Here is a 24,872-nt window from a genome sequence, read left to right on the forward strand (position 1 = left end):
TTTTGACACAGACTGTAAGTATCTGAAGTGTCTCTTTACCTTTCACCTGATCCAGTCAGTTTGTTGTTGCCTCCTTAAGGTCTCTTCCTGAAACATCACAAGATATCACGAGATGTCACTTGTTGCAGGAAACAACAGTGGAAACATGTGAGTTCTGGACAGAGTACAGTAATCTGAGTAGTTTACAGTAAATGTAGTTAAGTGCTATCTAAAAGATATTCAGTGCCATGGATGATTATTGACCTGATTTTAATATTGTGGATGAAGCTTTTGAATTTGACCACCGCCCGAATTTATGTGAGATGGACTTTACGCATAGAAGCGTGGATGAGGAGAGTAAAAAAAAGGAAGTGGAGGCCCTACAGGATTTAAAGCATGGAGACATGGAGTTCCTGGAGTTGCTGTGACCCTCTGCCCACAGTGGAAAGATGCCTGTGTTGTAAAGAGTGGTTCGTGTTTGCACATTTCCGACCTGAACCAGCAAAATGAGCAGCTACACTGTCATAGATTATCTCTGTCGGATATGGACGTGCTAAAGTTTTGGCTAGTTGTGCTAATAATGGATCCTAACACTCCTGTCCATACACTGTGCATACAGACCTGCAGGTCTGCAGTGACCACCGGGATGATGACTACCTGTCAAAGAGGAGAAGAAATCCAGAGCTTATTTTCCAGAGACAAAAAGAAAACTACTGTTCCAAGTGTATTTACCTGCTGCAGACGAGTGGAGGTAGGCTAATGCTATAAACTAACATTATCATGTTTACAGTGCATAGCATTACACATGACAGCACGGCAGGATAACGGTTAAAACAATCAATCAATACATGATTAGGAGGCACAAAATATCAACTGATTCAGCACTAATTATGACAAATCTATAGACTGATTCCCTATTTTCATCAGCTGACTTCATAATAATTAAATAAGTGATATCAACAAGCTGACACTATCTATGCCACAGTGTGTGTGTGTGTGTGTGTGTGTGTGTGGTGGATACAATATATTTAAGCTTAAGTGTTATATGCCTATATATCATTATATTTTATGCCTACATGTGCCCTTCCTAGAGTTTTCAGGCTAGTTAGCTAATTAGCCAGTCAGTGGCGGTGCACAGGACAACTTAAAACTCACCTGCAAAGTCATTTCAGTCTGTTAAGATGCTTTTGCTGTCCTCAAGCTCTCAGAAGGTCTGTGCTGCGACATGCACATTGGGCCTTTCCCAAACCCTCCCCACTCCCACTCCGTCTCTGCTTGTCGTCACTTCCATAGCTAAATGAAGCACCCTTCATTGAGGTGAAGAGTATAAATACAAAGAAAGCTTGGGGACAAACTTCCCTCACTCCAGAGGTAACGACAAGACATAACTTTTCATAACCATAGAGAAAAATGAAACTTATTCCAATTTTATTTTCTTCATATGCATTTGTATTGCTTATGTTTGATCTCAGGCTGTTCTCACGCACTGTGGGTAAGTATACAAAAAGTAATGCACCACAGTTCTTGTGTATCCAACGTAATCATGAGACGGTAATTTGTGCATAACCCATGTGATCAGGAAGGCTGCGATCATGTGCCCATTAAAGAAGGAAGTAGCCCACAAAGGAAGGGAAGGTGATTGGGTCACAAGACACAGGACTTTTCCCCAGGAGACCAAGCGAATTTTGAGTTATTTCAAGGAACGTCCTTACCATTTTTCTTTCCCTAGCCCTAACCTAGGTAATTTAATTTGCGTAAAGCTAACCTATGTTATTTTATACTGAGTCCGTAACATTTCTAGACTAGGTAAGGGTATATTTGACCCTAAATACAACGTAACATTTATCTTGTTAACATCCGTACGACCATATTAAATGTCTCTCTTAGTCTAAGCAGTGTACAGTTGTACAAACAGTTGCACAAAACTTACCTTTGTACAGAGTGTCTTCCATGACGAACACAACATAGCATTGCTCATGATCGGGAAGTCAACATCAAGCCACTTTCCACTAATGGTTTGGGATGGCACTCAATGCAGCAGATCCACCACATGAATGCAGAAACGGAGTGGAAGTGAGTAGGGAGAGGGTTTAGGGTGTGGTTTGGGAAAGTCTGTGTCCTGTGCTTTGCTGTAGGTGCGCCCATTACAGTGTAGCAGAGCAATGGTATCTCAACAGCCCATATACTCTACTATTCAACACCACTTGTAACAAAACAGTGTGTGTGCCATGTAGGCCACAGTTACCAGAGACCTTTGTTTACTTTTTCAGCGTCCAAAATAACACATTCACCACCCCCTATTATAACAAACACCAAACCGTTTACGGTGCACTGTGGGACTGTTCGCAGAACGTACTGTTTGTACCATGGATGCTACTTTTTTGTTTCATTGTGTTATTTTTGAGGGCACTATATGTACATTCACACACATTTAGAATTCACTCTGAAATAAAATGGCAGTTTATTATACGGTGCAGTTCATAGTAAACAGGGAGTGATTTCGTACACTATCATATTTGCTCCCTTGCTGGGGCTCAGCCTGTAAGCTGCTGTCAGTTGTACACGACAGTGAGAAAAAGAGACATTTGTGATTTTCCCCAAACACCCTTTTTCAGGACATTAAGCTCCTGTTAACAATGAAATGAAAAATCACTTTAGCGTGATTTTTGACAGCAAAAAGGGGATGACTAATTGTGATTTCAAACACTGTTTGTTCGAAATAGGTTTTTGGATTATAACAAAGAGCAGTGAGGTGTTAATGAAACCTGTATGACACCTGTATGACAACCTGTAAAGGTGTTAATCAGGTGTTAATCTCCTCAAGCCGGAATAAAAAACTATGCAACTGCTGATGAATTACCAAACTGATTAATTGAGGAACTGGTTTGTGCAAAAATATTTAGGCACAATCTGTCTGCATGCTCTAACAGTGTGATGTACATGCATGCAAACAACATGCAGACACACCTACAAACACAGACACAAAGACTGTGACACACTTGTGCACACGTACACACACACGCATGCTGCAAAACATCAACACGTACAAGTCTCAGGGGAGATTTCCATATGCTCGCAGCGCTGAACCATGAAAACTACTCTCCCACTCACACCTCACAAACTAGTGATGAAAGTGATTCCTCCAAACGCTAATCAGGACCAAAATAACTTGCTTGATCATCTTCTATCAAAGGCCACAGGACTCACCGACACGTGGACAGACTGACAGAATAAATGTAAGTTGACACCAACCCAGTTGTGTCAACAAAGAGAAAAAAAAAACACCACCAAAAAAAGTAGACAGGTAGACATATGTGGGACATGGCTAATGACAGGGACTACATTAAAATTAGAAATAAGAGAAAGGCAGGAAGAGGGTGAAGACGGAATAAAGGGATGAATACAGTCAGAGTCATATGTGGTGAAGACTTATTAGCTGACCTCGTTCAAAGAGTGTTTTCAGATAGATGGTTCGTGATGGGGGTGTGAATTAGTGCTGCTACTCCTACTGACACCACTATTACTGCAGCTAATTTATTCTGTCATTACCACAGCTGTTACTACAGACATCACCGTTAACAATAGTCAAAGTTAGGGATGCAAAGACACACTGGACGGATGGATTTCTCCTATGTCGCCTGAAATGGACATAAAGATGTTTTATTTTGTCTTTGTCTTTTTTTTTGGCACGACTGCACGTCCAAAAATGTGGTCCAGGTCCAACTCCAAGTTTTTGTTTGCTATTGACAGAAAGAACAAAATATTTCGAGTATACAAAATGATAATTGAGCCTCCAAGTCTCTGAGGAGATCGTGTTTGATTGACAGCTGAGTCAGCTGGGGCACAAGACAGAATATGAACAAATTTAAAAGACATGCCAAGCAGTGTTGATTTTGATGTGTGAAAATACAAACATGGTGGGAAAGATCTACTTATTACCATCATTTTCACTTTTCTACTTATTACCTTATTTCCCCTTCAATTTTGGAGTGGCCCCTTTTCTTCACACTATAGTCTCTGCTGTTGTTGGTGCGGGAATAGTTTAGGCGGAGCAGTGTGTCTCATAGACATGGACATGAATGGATTCAGCTGCTGTTTCTTCAACTTGAATCCCTGATCCCTCAACAGCTTCCCACTCACAATAAATTATAAAATGAGGGGCCAATTCTGGGCATCATGCTGCAATCCATTGTGCTGTGAACTTGGAATAAATTAATTAATTAATTTAAAAAACAACCTCCAACATGGAAAACTGCAATGGGACGGATATTCAAGTCCAAATTCCAAGTCAGGCACTCTGGCAAGATCTGTCCAGCCCGAGTTCGCAGGCATAAAACTTCTGACATTACAGCAGCAAGGCGACACACACAGTGAACCAAGCTGAACTGAATTACCTTTTTATCATTTAGTATTTCACTTTATGTGGTGTCTGATGTACTGTTCACAAAAATAGATGCATGCAAGCTATGCTTCATGCTATTGGCTGTGGTTTGTACTACAACACTCGGAACCGGTTTACAGTTTTGAGCTGTACATTATTTGAATGAGCAAAGCTGAGCAAGACAGTTAACTTATAGACATTTATTTTATAGACCCTTTTAGGGCTGACGTCACAATGACGTCAGTTTGTTAGCTGGAGGCAAAACATGACTCGCCACCACAGGGCTGTAGGCTACACAGGAGTCTGAAAATGTCGTCGTCTTGTGTTCTTTGGAAGGAAAGGAGCGTTATATTTCTATATGAATTAATGAACAGTTAAGTTAATCACACATTCACTCTGCTCAGCGCTCTGCTGCTCCGTGTGCTCTGCCACTGCCAGAGTGCCGTGCTCTGGATAACCCAACGGTACATTCCAACAGTGCTCCAACTTTCTTTCTTTGTGCCAGAGTGCATGTGCAATGAATATTTCCGAAAACACCACTTGCGTCATCTTCCTCCATTGTCTAACACAAGCCAACAGAACATGCTAGCTAACACTAGCTAATGTCTGTGGAGATTTGTTTTGCCTCCAGCTAAGCCCCACCCACCAAAAACATGTCATACTCTTTACCGACTTGTAGTAGCTTGCAGCATTCAGCCTTCAGTTTTTTTTTGTACCAGCCACCCCAGCACCCCCTGCTGGATCTGTTTCAAAAACATGTTACTGACTTTGTAACTAAACAGCTTCAAGTTGCAACTACAAACAGGTAAGTTTATTAGGGTATCAAACTATGACAGATATGTCAGTTGTATTATTTCATCATACATGAGTGGCGTTAGCTTTAAATAACACACTAAAATGACAGTACAATTATTGCTTATGTCAGCCGGTACAAATAATATATATATAGATATACAAATACATCTGATGGTCATGAATCTTACTCTGAATGTTCAACCACTGTTTCTTACTATTTCCGACACTGGTTCTATATGAACACTATTTTCGCTAGTGGTTCTACACCTGCTTCTATTACAGCTGACATTATTGCTATGAGTACTTTCACTTCTGCTATTACTGTCACTACTAATAGTGTACTGAAATTGATATTATTATTAAAAGCACTATTAGTAGTATGAACACTTTAAAGTACTAAATACACAGTCATTACTAAAACACAATAAAAACCTGTAAAAAAAAAAAAAGGAACGCAGACCAACAAATGATTCTATTCATATTTATTTGAAAACAACAATCCATTTTTTCCACTTCTACTGCGATTCCTTGTTGCAACTGGGGTCATACATGATATATGTATTAATTCCACAGAACACCATCACAAAAGTTACCCTTTTATATGCACGTTACCTTTTTTTTTTGTCCTTTTTTTGTATTGTTGTCATTTCTATACAATGACTTGTGCTTTGATATCTTTGAAAGAGAGAAAGAGATTTTTTAAAGACATCATTGTCGTCATGATAAGTGTACATAACAGAGGGAGGATCGAAATAGAAAAAAGTCGTAAGAAGAGGATATACTGGTCGAATACACACCGATACAGAATACAGAGATACACACTCACATTGCAGCCTGCCCGACTCCACCCGAAGCTGTCAAAAGAGAAAAGTGTTGTGTCACTGAAATCACCACAACCTCCAACTGCTCCCTTCTTCTCCTGATTTTAGGATTTTTAAGAACGCTTATTGTTGCCTTGCAACAAATACACTCCCTGCTGGTGAGCAGAGTTTTGGCTAAATATTGCTTAGCTACAAAAGGGATGTCCAGGAGAGGAGGAAGGATCACAGAAGGGTCCAAAAAGCAGTGCAGAAAGCCTCAACGTCACAACTGTTAAATGTATTATTCCGATTTTATTATTATTATTTTTATTTCCGACAGTTTTGGGGTTCAGAGTGCAGAGCAGTTCTCCTAAACACTTCCATTTCAAACAAAGTTTGCAAAAGAACTGGTCAGAGTGCTGGGACTTTGATAGCAGAGACCCTAAGAAATATAAGGTGCATTTGTCAGAGAGTTTGGTGTGTGTGTTTGTCTCTGTGTCCCCAGAAATAAAGCCATTAAATAAGAGTTTCTGGGGGCTGATTGCCATGGCCACGATGTGCATCAATGCCAAAAAAACTGTCTGAGTGTGTGTGTGTTTAGGGGGCTGCACTGAATATTTACATGGACTGGAATGTTTTCCCCGTTCAGATATCCGATGAATAAAACTGTATTCCTTCAAGCAAAGTTGTTTTTCAGAAAGCGGAGCTACGGTGTCACATCGCTACTCGTGGTTGGGGAGGAGTGTGGGAGGGGTGGGTGTGTGTGTGTATGGAGGGGTGGCGCATTAAAAACCAACAATTGAGCAGAATGCCACGGTGCAAGAAGGCATGTTCATTCACTTAATGCTGAGAGCAAGTCTGTGCATCGTAAAAATCAAAACAAAAACGAGAAATAATACCACGAAAATAAGTAAAAAACAAGAGAAATCACAACCAGGGACAGGCAAAGAGCAGCGGAGAAAATGTACAAGCAAACTACCATAACCTTAATGTGAATGTCATTCTAAATGTTAAGTGCAGATAGATAGATAGATAGATAGATAGATAGATAGATAGACAGGTTGATAGATTCTATATACCGTATGTATTCATATGCTGGGTAAATATTCTGGTAAATCTTACTTCTATGTGTATATACCTCCAAGTAGAGGGGGCTCACTTAGACGTATATAAATAGGTCTAACATATAAAGCCATATTACAGTGTACATATCCTCGCCCTAATGTAAGCGATAGCAAAAAACCCATGCTTTACATAGAAAAAGGCATCCACGACATTTAAGAAAAAATTTACAATTTATGAAACATGGTAACAATAATAAATAGTATTATATTGCTGCTGTACACAAAAAAAAGCCATTTTTAAAATTTCACTCATATAAAAATATGTTTTAGTGCAACCGTACGTAATAGTAATATCCATAACTTCACATCGCTTGTTGAGACTTTAAGGTGTCCAAAAAAACAAAGGAACAGGAAGTGGGGGAGGAAAAAAGGGGGGAGGAGGAAAGAAGGGGGGGGATTGCATTATTACAAAGCTGATACGCAAAACGTGATAGTATTATATTTACATTTACCTTCCTGCTTTGTTTGCTTATAAGAATATAAGCAAAAAAACAAACAAATATAAGATAAAAGAAAAGGCACACACGTAGCTGTCTTTTTTTGTTTGTTTGTTTTGTTTTTTTGACGTACCGCTTGAACCAGAGTCCTTTCTTTTTTTGTTAGCAGATTTTGGTCGGGCTCGTGTCGGTGGGAGTTACTGTACATGTGTAACTGTATGCAGATCCCCTTTAAAGTCTTTAAATAACAACGTTTCTGAGAGCAGGCCCCGATTAGAACAGGCATGCTGTACACAAACATTAAAACTGCAGAAGTCCATTTGTGTTTTAGTCTTTTTTTGACAAGAGCTGTTTTTCTTTGTATGCATTGTATTTGTGTGTGTGTGTGTGTGTGTGTGTGGAGAGAGAGAGTGTGTATGTATGTTTAAACTGAAGTATTAGAATATGTGTGTAAAGTGTGCAAAAGTCATTTTTTCTCTCTCTGTTGCACTTCATCCCTTCCTATTATCCAAAAACAAACAAAAAAGAAAACCATTGTTCTTCCTCTGCAGCCCTACGACACATCTTTGCTTCTTTTTGTGCTTTCTGCCTCCCTGTCTCTCTCCAGTTTGAGAGGTTTGGACGCTGTTGGTGGTTGGAGGGTTTCAGATCCGGGGCTTGAAGGGTGAGGGGAGGAAGAGGAGGAGGAGGAGGAGGAGGAGGAGGAGGAGGAGGAGGAGGAGGGAGAGGGGGAGGCGGGGATCGATGGGTGGGGAGGCCTGAGCTCCAGGCCGCTAAAGTGCTGAATCCCGGGACCTTGTGGAGGAGATGGCGAAGGGTGAGGAGATGGCGGCGACATGGAGATGGATGGTGAGCGCTGCTGTTGTTGGGAGTCATGGGACAACACAGATGGACAGGGAGAGGAGGAAGAAGCTCTGCCTCCGTCTCTCCCTCTATCCCCTCTGCCTCCCCCTCCTCTCTCGGCGAGCTCCTCCGAGTCGATGCAGAGCGATGCGATGGCCTTGGTGCAGGTGTGGATGCTCTCCTCCTGTTCCTGCCTCGCTCCTCCTCCTTCCCTCTCCTGCGACGAGGGGTGAGGTGAGGTCGACTGCCTCTGCCTTTCGCCTCCTCCTGCTGCTACTCCTCCTCGAGCTCCTCTGTCGGAGAAGGAGTTGAAATGAGGGGAGGCAGCCTCGCTGGTGGTGGAGTCCTCTGATGTGCTCTTCTGCAGCACCAGGCGGGATGCCACTTGCTGTGCCCCCTGCTGGCCCAGAGGAGTGCTGACGGACGTGGGGACGGAGTGTACCATCTGGATCCCTCCGATGGGGATCATTGGGAACGGTGAACGCACCTGAAATAAAAATTGTAGTTTAAGTCAAATGTTGAGAGAGTCAGATATTTCTCTTCTTGTAAACAAATTCCATGTAAAGACCCAAACCAATAGTCAATGTATCTGCTAGTATTGTGTGTGTATCAAAGCCTGATATCTTTTTCGTCTTTGCCATAGAGCTCCATTATTGTCCAAAAACTATTAAAAACACATCAGTGAGTCACACTGTTGCACTGGGTGACAAGTTCCTTCAATACCATGAACACACATACTGTAGTTTATTTTGACTCCCATATACACCGCCACAAATACTCACTGGAGCACCAGATGTGGATTAATCCGCTGCTGAAAATAGTCCCCAACAAATGCACTATTTTCTCTTTTTTGTTTGATTAAAACTACAGCGACCAGCTGTTTCAGGAATGAAAGAGCCTTAAAAAGGTAATAGGGTAGCAGATGTAGCATGATAAATTTGAATTATAAACTACATAATTTTGATACCAATTTATGTCTTTGTATTTTACTGGATCCTAATTTATGTATTTACAGAGTGTTATAACAGAATAAAATCCATATTGAAACATGTAAAATAGCTAACACCTTTGCAAACAAAGAAATTAAAAAAATAAAATAATGGAAAGAAATAAAATGAAATATAACATAGTAAAACAAATAAAATTTTTTACAAAAACAAATCAAATAAAATATTTTTTAAATTAATTTTACAAAAAACAACAACTATTTGACCAAAACAAAAAAATAAAAATAAATGAAGATATATAAGATTAAAAAAAGTTATAAAAAATTAAATACCTGGAGTTGAGAGTGGAGAGGAAGGTGACTGAACAGGACTTGGTGAGGTGGGCTGGACTGGTTACCGCGGCTACCACCCTGGTCCCGTTCCCCTGGCAACGGTGAGCCCAGACAATGTTCCTGGAGATGAACATGAAAACACACTATTAGCCATGGACGTAATCACCAGCGAGTTGATTTCAAATTTTCCTCTCCCTCTTTGTTCATTTTTTTTTTTTACATTTAAATTTTATGTCACCACACAAACCCACAAATGCACACACTCATTGGACAGCGCTTGTTACAATAAACATACATTTGAGGCTCCGCAATGGAAAACCAAATATTTGTACCAAAATAAATTAATCAGCCCCAATAAAAAGTGCACACACAGAAATGTGTGGTTGTTCTGGAGGCAGGTGTTGTTAAGAAAAACAAACACAGAGCACGAAGGCTCCGGCAAACTTCTTGTGCCTGGATAATGGTTGTTAAAACATTAATCTATCATTTGGAGAGCGGTTGGTTATCAAAGCCGAGCCAGTCTCACTCTCTGCTTCACGCTTTGTTTAAGTGGGACCAGCAGCAGAAGCCAGAGGTTTGAAGTAGGGCTCTTAAGAAGAAAAACAGCCGCGTTATTAACCACACCAGCGCCGGCCAAGATCCCATTACCACCAAAACCTAGCAGCCCTATCTTCAATCATCCCTCTCTCTAACACACTCAGTCTATCTGACTCGCTCTTTATTCCCTCATCCTCTCTGAATGTTTCTGTTCTGTCTGCCAGACGCTTTTTCTCCTCTGCTCCCTCTTCTTTCTGTCCTTTTCCCACATTTCTGCTTCAGGTTTACCACATCGCACCACAGACTGTTTAGTAAATCACAGTTAAGCACCTAAATGTTACACATAAAGTATATAAAGTGGAGGGGTAACAGTGAGAAGTCCATCCCTGCTAACACAGCCACTCAAAGTTTCATCCCAACAAATTAAAGTTTATAAGCAAAATTTAAAACAGTAGCAAGTGAGTAATGAAGTCTTTCCGAGATGCAAAAATACATTTATATGATGCTGCCACTTGTGTGAGCCAAAGTGCAGAGCTGCCTGGTGCAGCTTTAAATATGTTTAAATCCACAGTCCATACCAAAAGCTCAAATGATATTACATGACCCACAAGTGACACATTATAGAGAACAGAGATGAGTTCATTAAAGAACACAACTTATTCAGATTCAACTATAAATTCTCTTATTTGAAAGTTTTATGGACTCTTACCATCTCCATCTCTGCGCTGGTTCTGCGATGCCCCAGAGGGCCGAGCTCTGCCTGACCCAGCACGCCGACCTGGTGACCTGGCCTGAAGCCCCGCGATCCACTCTGCTGGCTGGTAGTCACACAAGCAAATAGAAATGTCATGTTAGATTCTCATGCAATCTGAAATATGCTCTTAATGTCTGTTCTATGTCAGTATTTGGTTTGTGTTTTATTAATTTTAACCTGACCTCAATCTACAGCACCATTTGAATGATGTTGGACTGCGATAATCTTTGAAGCTTTGAGATTTTTAAGGGCAGTGTTCTTGAGAATTGAGTAATAAAACTAGAATTGTGATTTTGCAGAACATAATGGTGTCACAGTGAAGTTGACCTTCAATGCTTTGGATATAAAATTTCATCACTTCATCATTTTATCCTATTAGACATTTGTGTGAAATTTTGTCATAATTAGTGTATGAATTATTGAGGTATGGCCAAAAACATGTTTTGTGAGGTCACAGTGACCTTTGACCACCAGATTGTAATTCGTTCAACCTTGACTCAAAGTGGATGTTTGAAAAATTTGAAGAAGTTCCCTCAAGGCATTCTCAGGATATTGCATTCATGATAATGAGATGGATGTAAGGTCACAGTGACCTTGACCTAAAACAACCAAACTCTAATCTGTTTCTCATTCAGTCCAAGTAGATGTTTGTGCCAAATTTAAAGAAAATCCCTCAAGGTATTCTTGAGATATCACGTTCACAAGAACAGGCAGATGGACGGACAACTTGAAAACATAATGCCTCCGGCGATGGTTATTGCCGGCGCAGAAGCGTAAAAACGAGTACTCTAAAACAGTTGCTCCTAAGTGGTGGGTCACAGTCAAAAAGTGGGTCATGGGTTCGTTCTGAACTGCAAGTGACTTGCAAATGTGTCAAGTTTGTAAAAAACCCACTTAAAGACTAACGGACAGCAGCTTCACAGAGACAGCAAACTAGCTCAACAAGATGGCCAAACACAAGTATGACGCTGACTGTATTTAACTGCGTGGACCTTGAACTGATAACTAAGGAGAAATCTGGACCCCTTGGCTGGACCAGTTGGGAACCACTGCTCTAAAGGTACTTTGCTGAATGTTGCAACAGACACAGTGAAACCTCAGTCAGCCTCTCCACTCACCTTTGGTGGTGAAGATGTTGGTGGAGCCCTCGACGAGGAGAAACAGGTCGGATCATCGCCCTGTGGCGGCCTCGCGGTGAAAGGTCACGCTTGTAGTCTCTTCCTCCGGGTGATGTGGGCCGGGAGAGGGGGGAGAGCAGTGAGAGGTGTCCCCTCCTGGGGGAGAGATCTCGTCTGTAACCCCCTGCTGCCCCCAGATCCCTCTTGGGGGAGATGTGACGCAGAGGAGAGATGTCCCGCCGGGGTGAGAGGTGTCTGGCACGGGGCGAGAGGTCGCGACGTGGGGAAAGGTATCGACGGGCTGAAGGTGAGGAGGAAGGGGAGATCGGGGACGAGCAGCCAGAGTGGTCCAGCCCTGGTGAGGACAGGCGGGAGGAGGGGGAGGAGAGGTCTGGGGAAGGGACGGGGAGGTCTTCATCTATGGAGGATGAAGGTGGAACCAACAACCTGCTGCCCAGTGCCCTCTGCAGTCCTCTCTGGAACTCTGTCTGGCTGTGGTCGCTGGGTGGAGCCTGCGGTGTGATCTGGATGCTCGGCACGGTGGTGAAGTAGCCAAACAGTGGAGGCTTGTTGGTGTTGCCCAGGAGGTCAGACGCTGAGTGATGAGAAAGGTGAGGAGCGGGGTGGGAGGAGGCCACAGCTGTGATTGACATGGAGGGCAGGCTGTAAGGCTGCGGGCTGGTGGAGCGCGAACGCGTCTTAGGAGTGGAGTCGCCATCATAGTCATCCTCGTCATCATCATCATCATCCACCTCATCGCCGTCTTCCTCTCCGCCATCGGAATCATCGGCATCTGAAAACTGGTGCTCTGCCATGGCGCCTCGGGAAATCTTTTCAGACCTCTGGCCTTCCTCTCCAACATCTGTAAGAGGAAGAGGAGGAGGAGGAAAAAAACAGAGGATAGGAAGAAAAAGTAGATGTAGGAGATGAAAATGAAACAAAGGAGAAAGAAGAGGGAAGCAAATGACGACAATGAAGAAGAAGAGGAGAAAAAGAGAATGTAGGAAAGAAACAAGATGAGGAAGAAGAGGAATAGTGGGAGAAGAGGAAGAAAAAGTAAGAGTAGAGGGAGTGGGAAAAAAGAGGACAAAGAAGAGATGAGAGGAGACAATGAAGTGCATACGGAAGTAGAAAAGGAAAAAGTATAAGTAGAGGTAGAAGGTGGGACAGAGGAAAAACAGGAAAAGGAAAAAGAGAATCCAAGGAAAGGAAGTACAAGAAGCAAGAGAGGAAGAGGAAAAAAGAAGGAGGAAGAGCAGGTAAGAAAGAAGATAATTAAAACGGTAGAGGCAGGAAGAGAGCATAAAGAAAAGGAAAAGGTTGATGAAGAGGAAGGAAAAGAGAAGGTGAAGTGGGAAAATGGGACGGAGAAAGAGGAGAAAAAAGGTGCGAGAAGAAGCAGAAAAGGAACAAGAACAGAAAAAGAAAAGTACAGGAAGTGGGAAATAGAGGAAGACAAGAGAAAGAAAAGGAGGAAGAAGCAGAGGAAGGGGAGGAAGTGATGACCAAACAAAAGAAGAAGAGACAGATAAGGGGAGAAAGAGAAACAGATTGTATTAATATGTGGTAAAAGAAAAAGTTCTGATGTGAAAGTAAACACCACTGAAACCACATTCCCACCAACTCAAACCAATAAAATATAAAACACAATAAAACAAAGTTATTTGAGACGCTTTGGTTTTTCTGCAGGGTGGACTCCAGCCAAATGTTGGCGAGGTCGTATTGTACAGTAGCTGCAGTTACTGTTGGCAGGTGACCAACCATCACTTTGGGTCTGACTTTATTGTAACTGTAGCTGATTGGCTGATAACTGAGTGAAAATGAAAAACAGGGGAATTTTGGGAATGAAAAAGTAGGTTTGTTGTTGTGACTCTTTGTAGTAAAGAGCCAAAGTTGATGAAGACACACACTAATCCTGACCTCCTCTGAGTTCTTCAGATGGTTACAGTATATCTAGCCAGAAGTCAAAATCAAATAAATATTTTTAAAAAAGAATTATATTTTCTTCGCTACTCTTTTTCCATCAATTTTATTTGCTTCTCCTGGACTTCCTCCAGCGCAGAGAGGCAGACACCGGTTGGAGTTAATAAATTGTATTTCGCTGACTGCTAAGAGCGGAAATCAGATCCACTAACACTGGACTACTTTTCCAGTTAGTCTCTTATATACAACAGATTTTTTCACAAACCACAAATGTTTGTCTCGACGACTCACTGACTGACTTTCTGAAGCTTTCTCTTTCCCCCAAAACCCTGCATGTGTGTGGGTTTGTGTCCCAATTAAACACCGAGCCAACACACTCACACACAGTGAGGGTCAGCTGAAGTAAAGTTTAATTTGGTGGTCTACATGGTGGAAAATTACCTCCACCAGTCAGACACTGAGTATGTCTGACTAACCTTTATATTAATTCTAAAACACCTGATGACAGGTAGAACAGTGTGTGACCTGGAGTCCAGTATTCAGTTTAATGTCTGCCCTGTGAGCACCAAAGCTACCACATTTACAGTGTGAGTAATCAGACAGACTTGTTAGCCCAGCAGTAAAGTGTGCATCAATGTCAGTGTAGAGCCCCTACATTATTATACAGCCAGTTAAGACTGGGCAATATATCGACACTATATCAATATCATGGTATGAGACTAGATATCCTCTCAGATTTTGGATCGTGTAACACTGTTAAGTGTTGTCTTTTTGTGGTTTTAAAGGCTGCATTACAGTAAAGTGATGTCATCTTCTGAACATACCAGACTGTTCTAGCTGTTTCATTATTTGCCTTTACCCACTTAGTCAGTATTTCCACATAACTGATGGTTATTCATCAAAAATCTCATTGTGTCGATATTTTGTGAAAGCACCAACCCTTCAATATCAAGGTAATATGTATATAACAGATATATAATATAATATTTTGTCAAAAATATTGCAATGTTTTATTTTCTCCATATAGCTCAGCCCTACAACCAGTAATATATAAACATATGACAATAAATACACACATGACACTACTTAAGTTTAAGTACGACCTGTTATAATTGTTACCTCCTTAAACTCAATGACATACCACTGAGCATGTTTGTACTCAATCACAATCAATCACTGTTTGATGATCACTGTTGTTTGTTCAAACTTTGTTTAAACACACAGAATATGTTTTACATTTTTGTGGAGATCCCCAGTTTCCAAAGATGCCACATATAAATTGATACACAAGACATTTAGTATATGTCCCTCTGATGGAATGATGCAGACATGAAAATAGTCTTGACTTTGTATGTCAGTGTAATAAAATTATCAGGTGAAATGAAAAGGCAAAACTGGATTTCAAGAGGTAATTTCCTCTTTGTTGTGAGATAAAAACTCATAAGTAACTGTGATAAAATAAAAAATACTATTTTATAAATGTGTTATAATGTAATAAGAGTGGGAGATAAAAAAAATGACAGATAATTCTGAAGGTTTCACCTATTTATTTGTATTAAATAGTTGCTTTTTTGGTGGAAGTAAAGGTCAGTTCATTGACACAATGAAATACTAAATTTTCAAATTCGACCAACTAACTAAAGGCCTACGGTTGTGGCCACTAATAATGCTATTACTGGTAAATGGTGGCATCCTGTTAACTTATCACACAACATATTCTCACTCCCAACTCGTCAAGTACTGACGCTTGGTCAGCGACCCTACACATCAAAATATGAGGCTCTGGGTACCTGTACTGTGTCAGTTTTGGCTGCTCAGGGATGGCGCGTCAATATATGCTTGTTATATGGAGTGTGTCGTTTCAAAATAAACTTACGTTATCACAGGAAATGTACAGTTTCTGCTTGTTAAATGTATATAGTCTCTTTCAAAATAAAATGTAGAATGTAGGTAAAAATCTACAAAAAGTTTTACTTCCTTAGGATTAGGCAACAAAAGCACATGGTTAGGTTTAGAAAAAACCTCAGGGTAATGCATGACTAGCATAGCATGCTACACATACTAGCACACTACATTGTTATTAAAATAACTTCAGTGACTTGAACGGTGACAGGTGACAGTCTGGGGTTTGTTTGAACCAGTATGCAGATTTTCTCACTCTTATACAATGGCAGTTGCTCTGAGTGTCAGAAAATGCCACCGCCCAGTGCATCTCACGCCGGATTTCCACTGGATATGTGTCCGTTGCGGAACGGCAGCGCTGGTTATCCGCTGTGTGCTCCGCCGTCCGTCAATACCCACTGGCTGCGTTTGCTGTGCGGAGTGGTGCAGTTCCGCCGGAAGACATCTCGGTGCACTGCCATGATTAATATCTCCTCGTCCATGGTGTCAACGGGGTGAAATGACGTCTGAAAACCTCTGAACCGTTGACTTCAGGCCTGCCTCTGCCCATTATGTAGTTTTCAAGGTGTAGTGCAGGGAAATATGATCCACTGTGAACACTGTGTATGTTATTTTGAAAATTAACCGGATGTTTTATTTTGTTTCTGTGCACAACTTCCTGCCCCACACGATCTGCTCTGTGCTGAATTGCTGCGTGGTGCTCCGGCGTCCGGCAAAAATAGAAGTCCTGCGTATCTGTTGCGTAGGGCTCCGGAGTGCCGGAGCTGAGACGGAGCCGGAACGCAGCACAGCCGCAGCCGGTGGAAACACACACATTGACTAGAATTGAATCCTATCGGCTCCGCTGCCGTGCCGGAGCGGAGACGCAACCAACACGCATCTGGTGGAAATAGGCCGTCATAGTGCCGCTAAAGGGTGCCTTGGTGCACTGGTAACTGACACCGAGGGCCACTGACCAAGCATTGGTATTTGATGAGCTGGGAGTGAGACCTGGTATCACAGCACTTTGTTATTCTTGACAGATGTCTTAACAGCTTCTGTTGGACCACATGTCTTTCACCAATTTCAATTCTAACAAATAACGATGGAGAGTTCAGTCTAAATAGACGACTGACAGTTTTGTTGTTAACTTGTGCCAACAAAGACTGAAAAGACGACAGAGAAGTTGTTGTTGCTAATGGTAGAAAAAGAATCTAAAACTAATCTCACTGATTCCAGCTTCATTATCAAGTCATCAAAAGATTAACGAGACACCAAACCCCACTCATCTGTTCAGAAACCATCACAGCCTCGAGAGACAGCTGACGAGCATTTATCATTTGTGAATATTTCATGGTGAAATCACATTCATCCCTCTCAGCCCACAACAGCTCCCCCAGTTAATAATTATCAGATTATTTATATCATATCAGATGATTAATGGGATGGCGAGCTTCTTGGCTCAAACTCGTGAACCCAGTCAGAGGCTATGAACAGCAAACATTTCTTGCTTTTTCTGAACAAATGCCCAAAAATAAAATTGCGGCTTTCAAATTGTTCATGGAAATATTATAATAATCTAATAAGGGACTCCAAACAAATAGTGGAAGGATGTTTTTTTTTTTTTTTTTTAAGTGGCTTTCATGTCGAGTGTGGTTGTTTGACATGAGCCCTGGCTGTCAGGATGAGCTCTGCTTTCCATTACACTAATTGTCCCTGTACAACCGCACAGAGCCAAAGACACTGCAGGCAGCGCTCAGGAAGACAGCAGGATGTCGTTGTAGTTCCTGAAGTGTGTGTGCGCGCGCGTGTGTGTGTGTGTGTGTGTGTTTTAGTTGCTTTTGAGTGTTTCCTACCTCCTTCTTCCGCCTCGGTGTCCTCAACAGAAGACATGGAGACTCCCAACTCCAGACACTTTTTCATATGAGCCTTAGACTTCATGTGCTTCGTCAGGTTTCCTACAACACACACACACACACACTATTTAATGACCCCTCGACAAAGTCTTACTGGAAACCAGAGCTAGTTTGGCTGTGACAAGGATGGAAATAAAGGCAGTGGAAGAAAACAGCAAGACCACAAAATTACCATTTACAAATTATATATAATTTATACATAATGTAATTTAATGGCAAAATTACGCAACCTGGTCTGAATACTTGGTTGAATGCAAAGTCAGATACATGTGTGCATAAAGGGGAGAGTTTAAGGTCTGAAATCTATCAGGCACATAATGGCTTTTTATTAAAGATCAGATGTCAGCGAGTCAGCATCTTCACACTATGATGCTAAGGAGGTTCCTGTCTGGCCACAGCTACAAAAAAAACCTTTCTGCATGTTTTATTCATTCACCCAACCACTTAGTCCTTTGTTTCACCATCTAGTTCTTAAATTAAAGCTCTAATGTGAGTTTTTCGACTAAAATCTGCTTAAAAAAGCTACAAATGTACGAAAAAATATGATAACTCTTGTGTTTAAAGGGTTTTTTTCTCTTTTTGAGGTTTTCCTATCCTGTGGGGACCAAATTTATCAGATGATTATGAAACCAAGGGCGTAGGTTTCATTTCAACGTTTGGGTGGGAGGACTGGGACATACACCCACACACACACACACCCACACACACACACACACACACACACACACATACACCCACACACACACACACACACACATGAAGCAGGGGGCTATGGGGTCTTCCGCCAGTCTATCTATTGGTGACTGCAGTGAGAAAATAAAGTTTCTAGGCCTTGAAAAGTCCACTTCAACCTTAGATTCAGATTTATAAACAAACAGCACGAAGATATATGCAGTAAAAAAAAGCCCTACCTTTTGTTTTGAAGGCGAAGTTGCAGAACTTGCAGACGTACGGCCGGACGTCGGTGTGCGTTCGGATGTGTTTCTTCAGCATGCTGGGTTTCTTACAGCGGATGCCGCACTCCTCGCAGATGTATTTCCCCCGACCGCGACCACGAACGTAAACATAGTCCTCATTGGATTTGTACCTGGAAGACAGAGCAAGTCACAAAGACTGTAATGATGATGTGTTTCTTTTTCTTTCTTCTTTTCTTTTTCTGCAAAACAGAATTTGAATGCTTTACAGTACAGTAACATATGTTTCCCTTGAGATAACCATAAGCAAAAAAAGCACATTAGTAGTAGTCGACAACAGTATAGTAAATCTAAAAGTATAATCTTCAGCTCAGGTTGCAGATGAAAAGAGGAAGGCGCTTCCCCAAATATATGCTGTATATATTCCTCTTTGTTGTATACTCTCGACCATTATAGACTCTATCTCTCTCCCATTCTGTACAGAGAGGTCAGAGGTCAGGGTTAGCAGCTCATAGAGATTCACTGTGATGCTCTAGGACACTGAGGATTGCTGATGCTGAGGTTCTGCTTGAGGTTTCTCGAATGGCCTCAAAGGGCTCAGAGAGTGTGACATCAATATGGATGAAACACGAGTAGTTTGACAACAACATCCAAGCATTCTAATTCCTCGAGTAATATCTGAAGAAGGGTGAGAAGTGGGAGAGGAGGATAAAGAAACTCCTCTGCAGTATAGGATATGTATCCACAAAGTGTGAATGCTAAATCCTTTTTATGCACTCAGCAGAAATATTTATCTCAAATTATGGTCACACATTTGTTAACATCTGTGTAAGTGAGCACTTCTCCAAGAAAAATCCCCCCACCTGACAGATGTGGCATATGGAGATGCTGATCAGACAGTATCATTACTACACAGGTGTGCCTTGGGATGGTTAGATTAAATGTTGACATGTCATAGTAGGAAAAGCACACGTGTATTTAATAACATTAATGATGTCTGCATTCCACTTGGGAGGACCTGGTATTGCTCATGCTGGTTCACTGGAATAGTTTACTGGGACACCCACTGGAACTGAACTTTTGTTAATGTTATCAGTTTCACCTGTGCTTTTCCTACTGTGACAAGTCGAAAAGTCTGCAGTGAAAAAGGCCCCTGTGCAGTTTTGAAAAAAGAAACTAAAAGTCAGTGGAGTGATTTCAGTGTCAATGTAGTGCGCTAGTTTGTGTAGCATGCTCAACCACTTATTTTAAGCCATGATTTTTTCTAAACCTACCCTTGTGCTTTTGTTGCTTAAACTTAAGGAAATACACCTAAAAACGAAGTGTTGTGGAAATGGAAATGTATTTTGCCTAGCACATCACATTTTAATGTTTAGGCCCACTGACAAAGCGGGGGGTTTTGACCAGTTTGGATGACACTGGTGTTACAAGTTAAACCTGACTGACTACTACAACTTTAATTTTTTCAAGCCAGGACAATATTGATATTTAATGTTTTATAAAACTGATAAGGGTATCTTAGATTTGTTTCTTACAGAATTGTGACCAAGATGTGTGCTGAGAGGGACATTTTAGAGCTGAAAAATAAACTTGTCAGTGCTCTCAGAATGAAATATCCTCAAATATGTCTTGGCATTTCCATACTAAAATTTCCTGTTACTTAATGGCTCATATATATGATATATAATCAGACTCACAGGGTATGACAAATCTCCAGTCTCAAGACAGAGGTTAAACTATCAGGAAAGCGTAAAACATTTTTGATACCCAGTCTTATTATAATATTATTTTTCAGATGTTCCTCTAACTTTTTCCTGAATTACTGGATACATTTACCTGTACACGCCTCTAGGAAGCATTTAAATTACATGAGATAAAAGATCTCCCTTTAGTAGACCTGGTCATAACCTACACACACATATAACTGTAGCAGAGATTTCTTTGTTTAAGGGTTCAGAAGCTAAAATGAGAAACAATGCAGTATTCCACCATTGGGTTTGTTCACTGTCTTTATACTGGTCTTTTTTTCTTAAAAAAAAAAAAAAAGATAACCACAGTCCTCCAGTTCCACTTATTCTTTTACAAGACTTAAAAAAAGCCCCATCGCTGTCAGACATGATTTTCTATCCCAAAAGAGGTTTCGAGTGAAACAGCGGACACTTGGCAGCAGGATCAGTGGATGTCTGCGTGAGTCTGTCTGTCATGGAGAGAAATTACCACCAACCACCAGTCAAATGCTGGTAAATTTAGTCTGCCTTTCCTCTGCAGCAGAAGCATCACGTTTGCTTTTTTTCTTTTTTTTTTTTCTTTTTTAAATGCGAAAAAAAGTTATTTTCTTTGTGGTGAAATAGTGAGAGCGGCTGGTGAGCTGTGGAGTTTCCTGTCCTGTCTGCAGCGGCTGGAGGAGTAGGTAATGGGTAGTTCAGGGCCTCATGTGTTAAAGAAGGTCAAATATCAGGTACATCAAACAATCCGTCTGCATCAGCGAGGGTGAATTTGTCTTTCAACTGCGCCGCCGAGTGGGAAATACCTCTGAACGCTTGTCTGAGTTTGAGACGTTTACACAGCTGCGGCCAGTTATGAAAATGAATTATGATGATTATTTTGTTTTATTCTATTTTATTCATAGCACACGGTAAGATCATAAACCAGATTCTCTTTCAAAACTACTGAAACTTTCAAGGGAGACACAGAGAAGTAATGGATTTCTTTCCCCTGCCAAAACTTGCACTTTGTGGATTTCTTTCATCCAGAGAAATTTAGATCCTGTCTTTTTTTTCTTCTTTTTTTCCTGCTGTTTTTGTGCGTCTGCTTGCTTATTACTTGCATGCATACTGTTTATGCAAGTGCATGTGTATATGTGTGTGTGTCTTTGCCTGTTTGCCCTGTTTGTATGCTTTTATCCACTTATTGCTTCTAAAGTGTCCTTTGGGGACAAGAGAGAATTACTTCACTGTCTGCTGCATTTAATAACTCCCTGCATGTTTGTGTGTGTGTGTGTGTGTGTGTGTGCGTAAAGTTATTTGCATGTTTGTGTGTGTCTGCACCGTCTGTTCCATTCAGTAACCTTGGTCTTATTGGCTCTACTGTAAGACTATAAAACATTATGATACTGTAGGAAAGTCTCCAACTAAAGAGGTTTCTAGCTTTAACTCGCTCATACAACCTTTATTTGACCATTCAATGTACATTTTAGGACACATTCCGGTGCTTTCTGTGTGGAAAATATGCTTTATATGACTTCGATAATATGATAATTAATAATAAAGGCTCTTCTTGATTCAACTGCTATCAAGCAAAACCTTAAAAATCAAAATCGATATCAGATCACTTTGTAGCTTTCACACAATCACAGTCAGTAGCCCTTTTAAGATAGGAATTGTGCAAATTTGCAGGAAAGCCCAATCAGTCTTCTTTCAGCATTGGCAGTATAAAAACAAAATCGGGGAGTGCAGCAAAATGCCGCCTACCTACTTTTGTTTATACAGAATGCGCCTTTTTCGGGGCAATGGGGGGCGTGAGCAAGTAACAAAACGTGTAGCTCAGCATGTGACATAAACAGTGACGTGGGAGGGAAGCCACGCTGGTCAGTCCTTCAGCGATTCTCTTTTTAAACGAGGCGGAAAATTGGGCACCACGGATCAACTCGCCAATGTGCTCTGTGTGTCTAAACGCTCGCGGCTTGTCGGCAAAACGGCCCAACATTCGCAGAAAATCTGGCAGAGTAAAAGGGGCTAGTGTTTCACAATTAAAAACCAAACTCATCTTGGTCAAGTAGAAAATGATCTCACCACACAACAGATCTCTACAAGCACCAACAGCAACATGCAGTATATATATGAACCTGTCTTCGTACAAATTCCTTCAAAAATTGGCAAAAAATTCATCTAAATCCCAAAAAAATAAGAAAAGACGAGAACGGATCCAAACAGACATTCATTGCCAGGTGCTGGTACTTGATACTCAGTGGCACTCATGGTTTGCAATAATTTTTCTTGAGCTAACAATAGTTGGGTTTCCATCTAAATATAATGCAAATGTTACCTGGATTTTTTGAAAAGCTGCAAGAGAAAATGCAAATGTATGTGCTTCTCCATACACTCCTGTTATGCAAGTACAGGGAGCTGATTCATAGAGAAAGGCAGTAGGTGGTGCTTATTAAAAGACTGCCAGTCAATCCTCAAATGAAAGAAAACAATATATGCTGTAAAATACCGGCAAGCACACTGGACAATGTGAACAGAGAGTTCTGAACAACTAATATTAGAGCTGCACTTGGAGAAGTTCCGTTAACAGCCCTGTGTATGCATATGTGTCTTACAAGCATCCATCCTGATCTGCAGATATCTGCATAAAAACAAGTGGATGAAAACACACCTCTTGTGTTCTGCATCTATCTTTTCTAGGTTTGCACTTTAACTGTGTATTTAATCTGAATGTTTATTTGTACATCCAGAAAAAGCTCTTACCTCATGTAGAAATAAACTTTTTTTAAATCATGAAAATCAGTCAAAACACTGACAAAAGTTTCAATTTTTCAGTATCAGTGGAAGGCTATATATTGTAGTTATGGTACTGAGACTTTAGTAATGCTCTGAGGTCACTATCAAATAATAAAACATAAAAATAATGAACACTATGCTGTTATGAGTGAAATTCTTGTTATAAAATGCAAAAAAAGAGTCAAATACATATAAAAGAAATCCAATAAAATATATTAAGTCCTACTTTTCTTAATAACATAAACAAAACAAATAAATACTACAGTTGCCCATGTTAGAAAAACAGTGTGAAAAAGCCTTTAAAATACAACTAATGAGGGACAGATCCCACTTCACACCAGTCTATAAAAGTGAGAGCAAGAATTATGAAAGCCGACGTCCAATTACAGCGATGCAGCTCAAGTCGTTAGCCTGTGATGGGTTTACCAGGCTCAGGCTCTTGGCCTGACTCTCACAGGCACAAATTAAGCCCAAAGAATAGGTTGTAAAAGGATAAGTCTACTTTTTTTTTATACCTAAGAAGATTTTCCGATTAACCATGCTGAAACAAATGTCCTTATAGTTCATACAAAGGTCATCTGTGTTCATTTTTGTTTAATATTGAGCTGTAAGGATAAAACATAATCAGACAGCTCAGTATTTTGTGAGTCTGAGACCTTTGTTGTCTTTTTTGTGAGGTTTGTATTTAGTCTGAGATCCTCATGTTGGGTTTCACCTACTGTTGTTAAATCTCAGCTGAAAATCAAAAGCTGACCAGGCTTCTGCCATCAAGGCTTCTGCAGCTCTTTGCCTGTGAATCTGAGGCTTATAGAATTAGGTACATCTCTTAAGTAAAACCGGTAATCACCTGGTTTTATTTTTGGTTTTACTTCTTGATACATTTCTCTTCTTCTCACAATTTTACTGCTGTTGTTTCTTTCTTACATAAGTTTTGTCTTTAAGTTCAAATCTTAATTAAAGCTCCCCGTAACGGTGTGATATATTATGGATAATAATGTTTGTACAATTAATGATACTCCAATAAGAGAGAGGGAAAACGTCTTGCAATACTGGGCTTGCGATCAAACTCAGACCTTGCTTTAATCAGCAATGTTGATTGACTGATTCTTGACTCTGAAAAGCACCATATTGGTTTGGAATCAAGTTTCCAGACTCTCACTTTCAACTGGTAATGTTAGAAATCCCAGATCCAAATCACTGTCAAAATTAAACCAACTATTCCTCAACCAAAGTGCTATCTGTGCACCAGATGTCACTGACACTCTGTATAGTGAAATATTGTGAAAAAACCCAAACAAACAAATAACTGACAAGAAACCATGATTTCTGTGGCATGGATAATGAAGATGTAGCTTGTGTCTGGGAAAACACTGATACAATCATACCAAATATAAATGATGGATTTCTACGTATGTCTGTCTTTATAACTTTTTCCTTTGATTATCGACTTTCAAGCCTCATTAGCATTTGAATTATTTAACAGACAATTTAAATTCCAGTAGTAAAGCCCATTCCCAGTCACAGAAAAATAAATAGACTCATATAGACTTTCAGTAATAGACTTTCAAGCTGCTCCCTCCTCTTACCCCACTGGTCTCCAAGGAAGGATGAAACAAACTCTAGAATATGTGTGATGTGATCTACTGTAAAGTCAAACAGCAGGAACCACATTTAAATACTTTAAAAGGC

At 40.6% G+C, this 24,872-nt stretch overlaps 1 protein-coding gene across 5 annotated transcripts in view; it reads right to left on the reverse strand.

The window, feature by feature from the left end:
- Nucleotides 1-5,620: 5,620 nt before the first annotated feature.
- Nucleotides 5,621-24,872, reverse strand: part of hivep2a (HIVEP zinc finger 2a) — a 126,937-nt gene continuing 107,685 nt past the window's right edge. For all 5 annotated transcript variants that reach the window (XM_050058965.1, XM_050058967.1, XM_050058969.1 and 2 more), the window contains 6 exons: nucleotides 18,679-18,854; nucleotides 17,708-17,809; nucleotides 12,048-12,909; nucleotides 10,885-10,993; nucleotides 9,639-9,758; nucleotides 5,621-8,846 (listed from right to left, as the gene is read on the reverse strand). In XM_050058965.1, coding sequence (XP_049914922.1) covers nucleotides 8,070-8,846; nucleotides 9,639-9,758; nucleotides 10,885-10,993; nucleotides 12,048-12,909; nucleotides 17,708-17,809; nucleotides 18,679-18,854 — 2,146 coding nt within the window. In that variant the 3' untranslated portion in view covers nucleotides 5,621-8,069. The remainder of the gene's footprint in view (nucleotides 8,847-9,638; nucleotides 9,759-10,884; nucleotides 10,994-12,047; nucleotides 12,910-17,707; nucleotides 17,810-18,678; nucleotides 18,855-24,872) is intronic.

This window comes from Epinephelus moara, chromosome 12 (assembly GCF_006386435.1).
Source record: "Epinephelus moara isolate mb chromosome 12, YSFRI_EMoa_1.0, whole genome shotgun sequence".
Lineage (NCBI taxonomy): Eukaryota > Metazoa > Chordata > Actinopteri > Perciformes > Serranidae > Epinephelus > Epinephelus moara.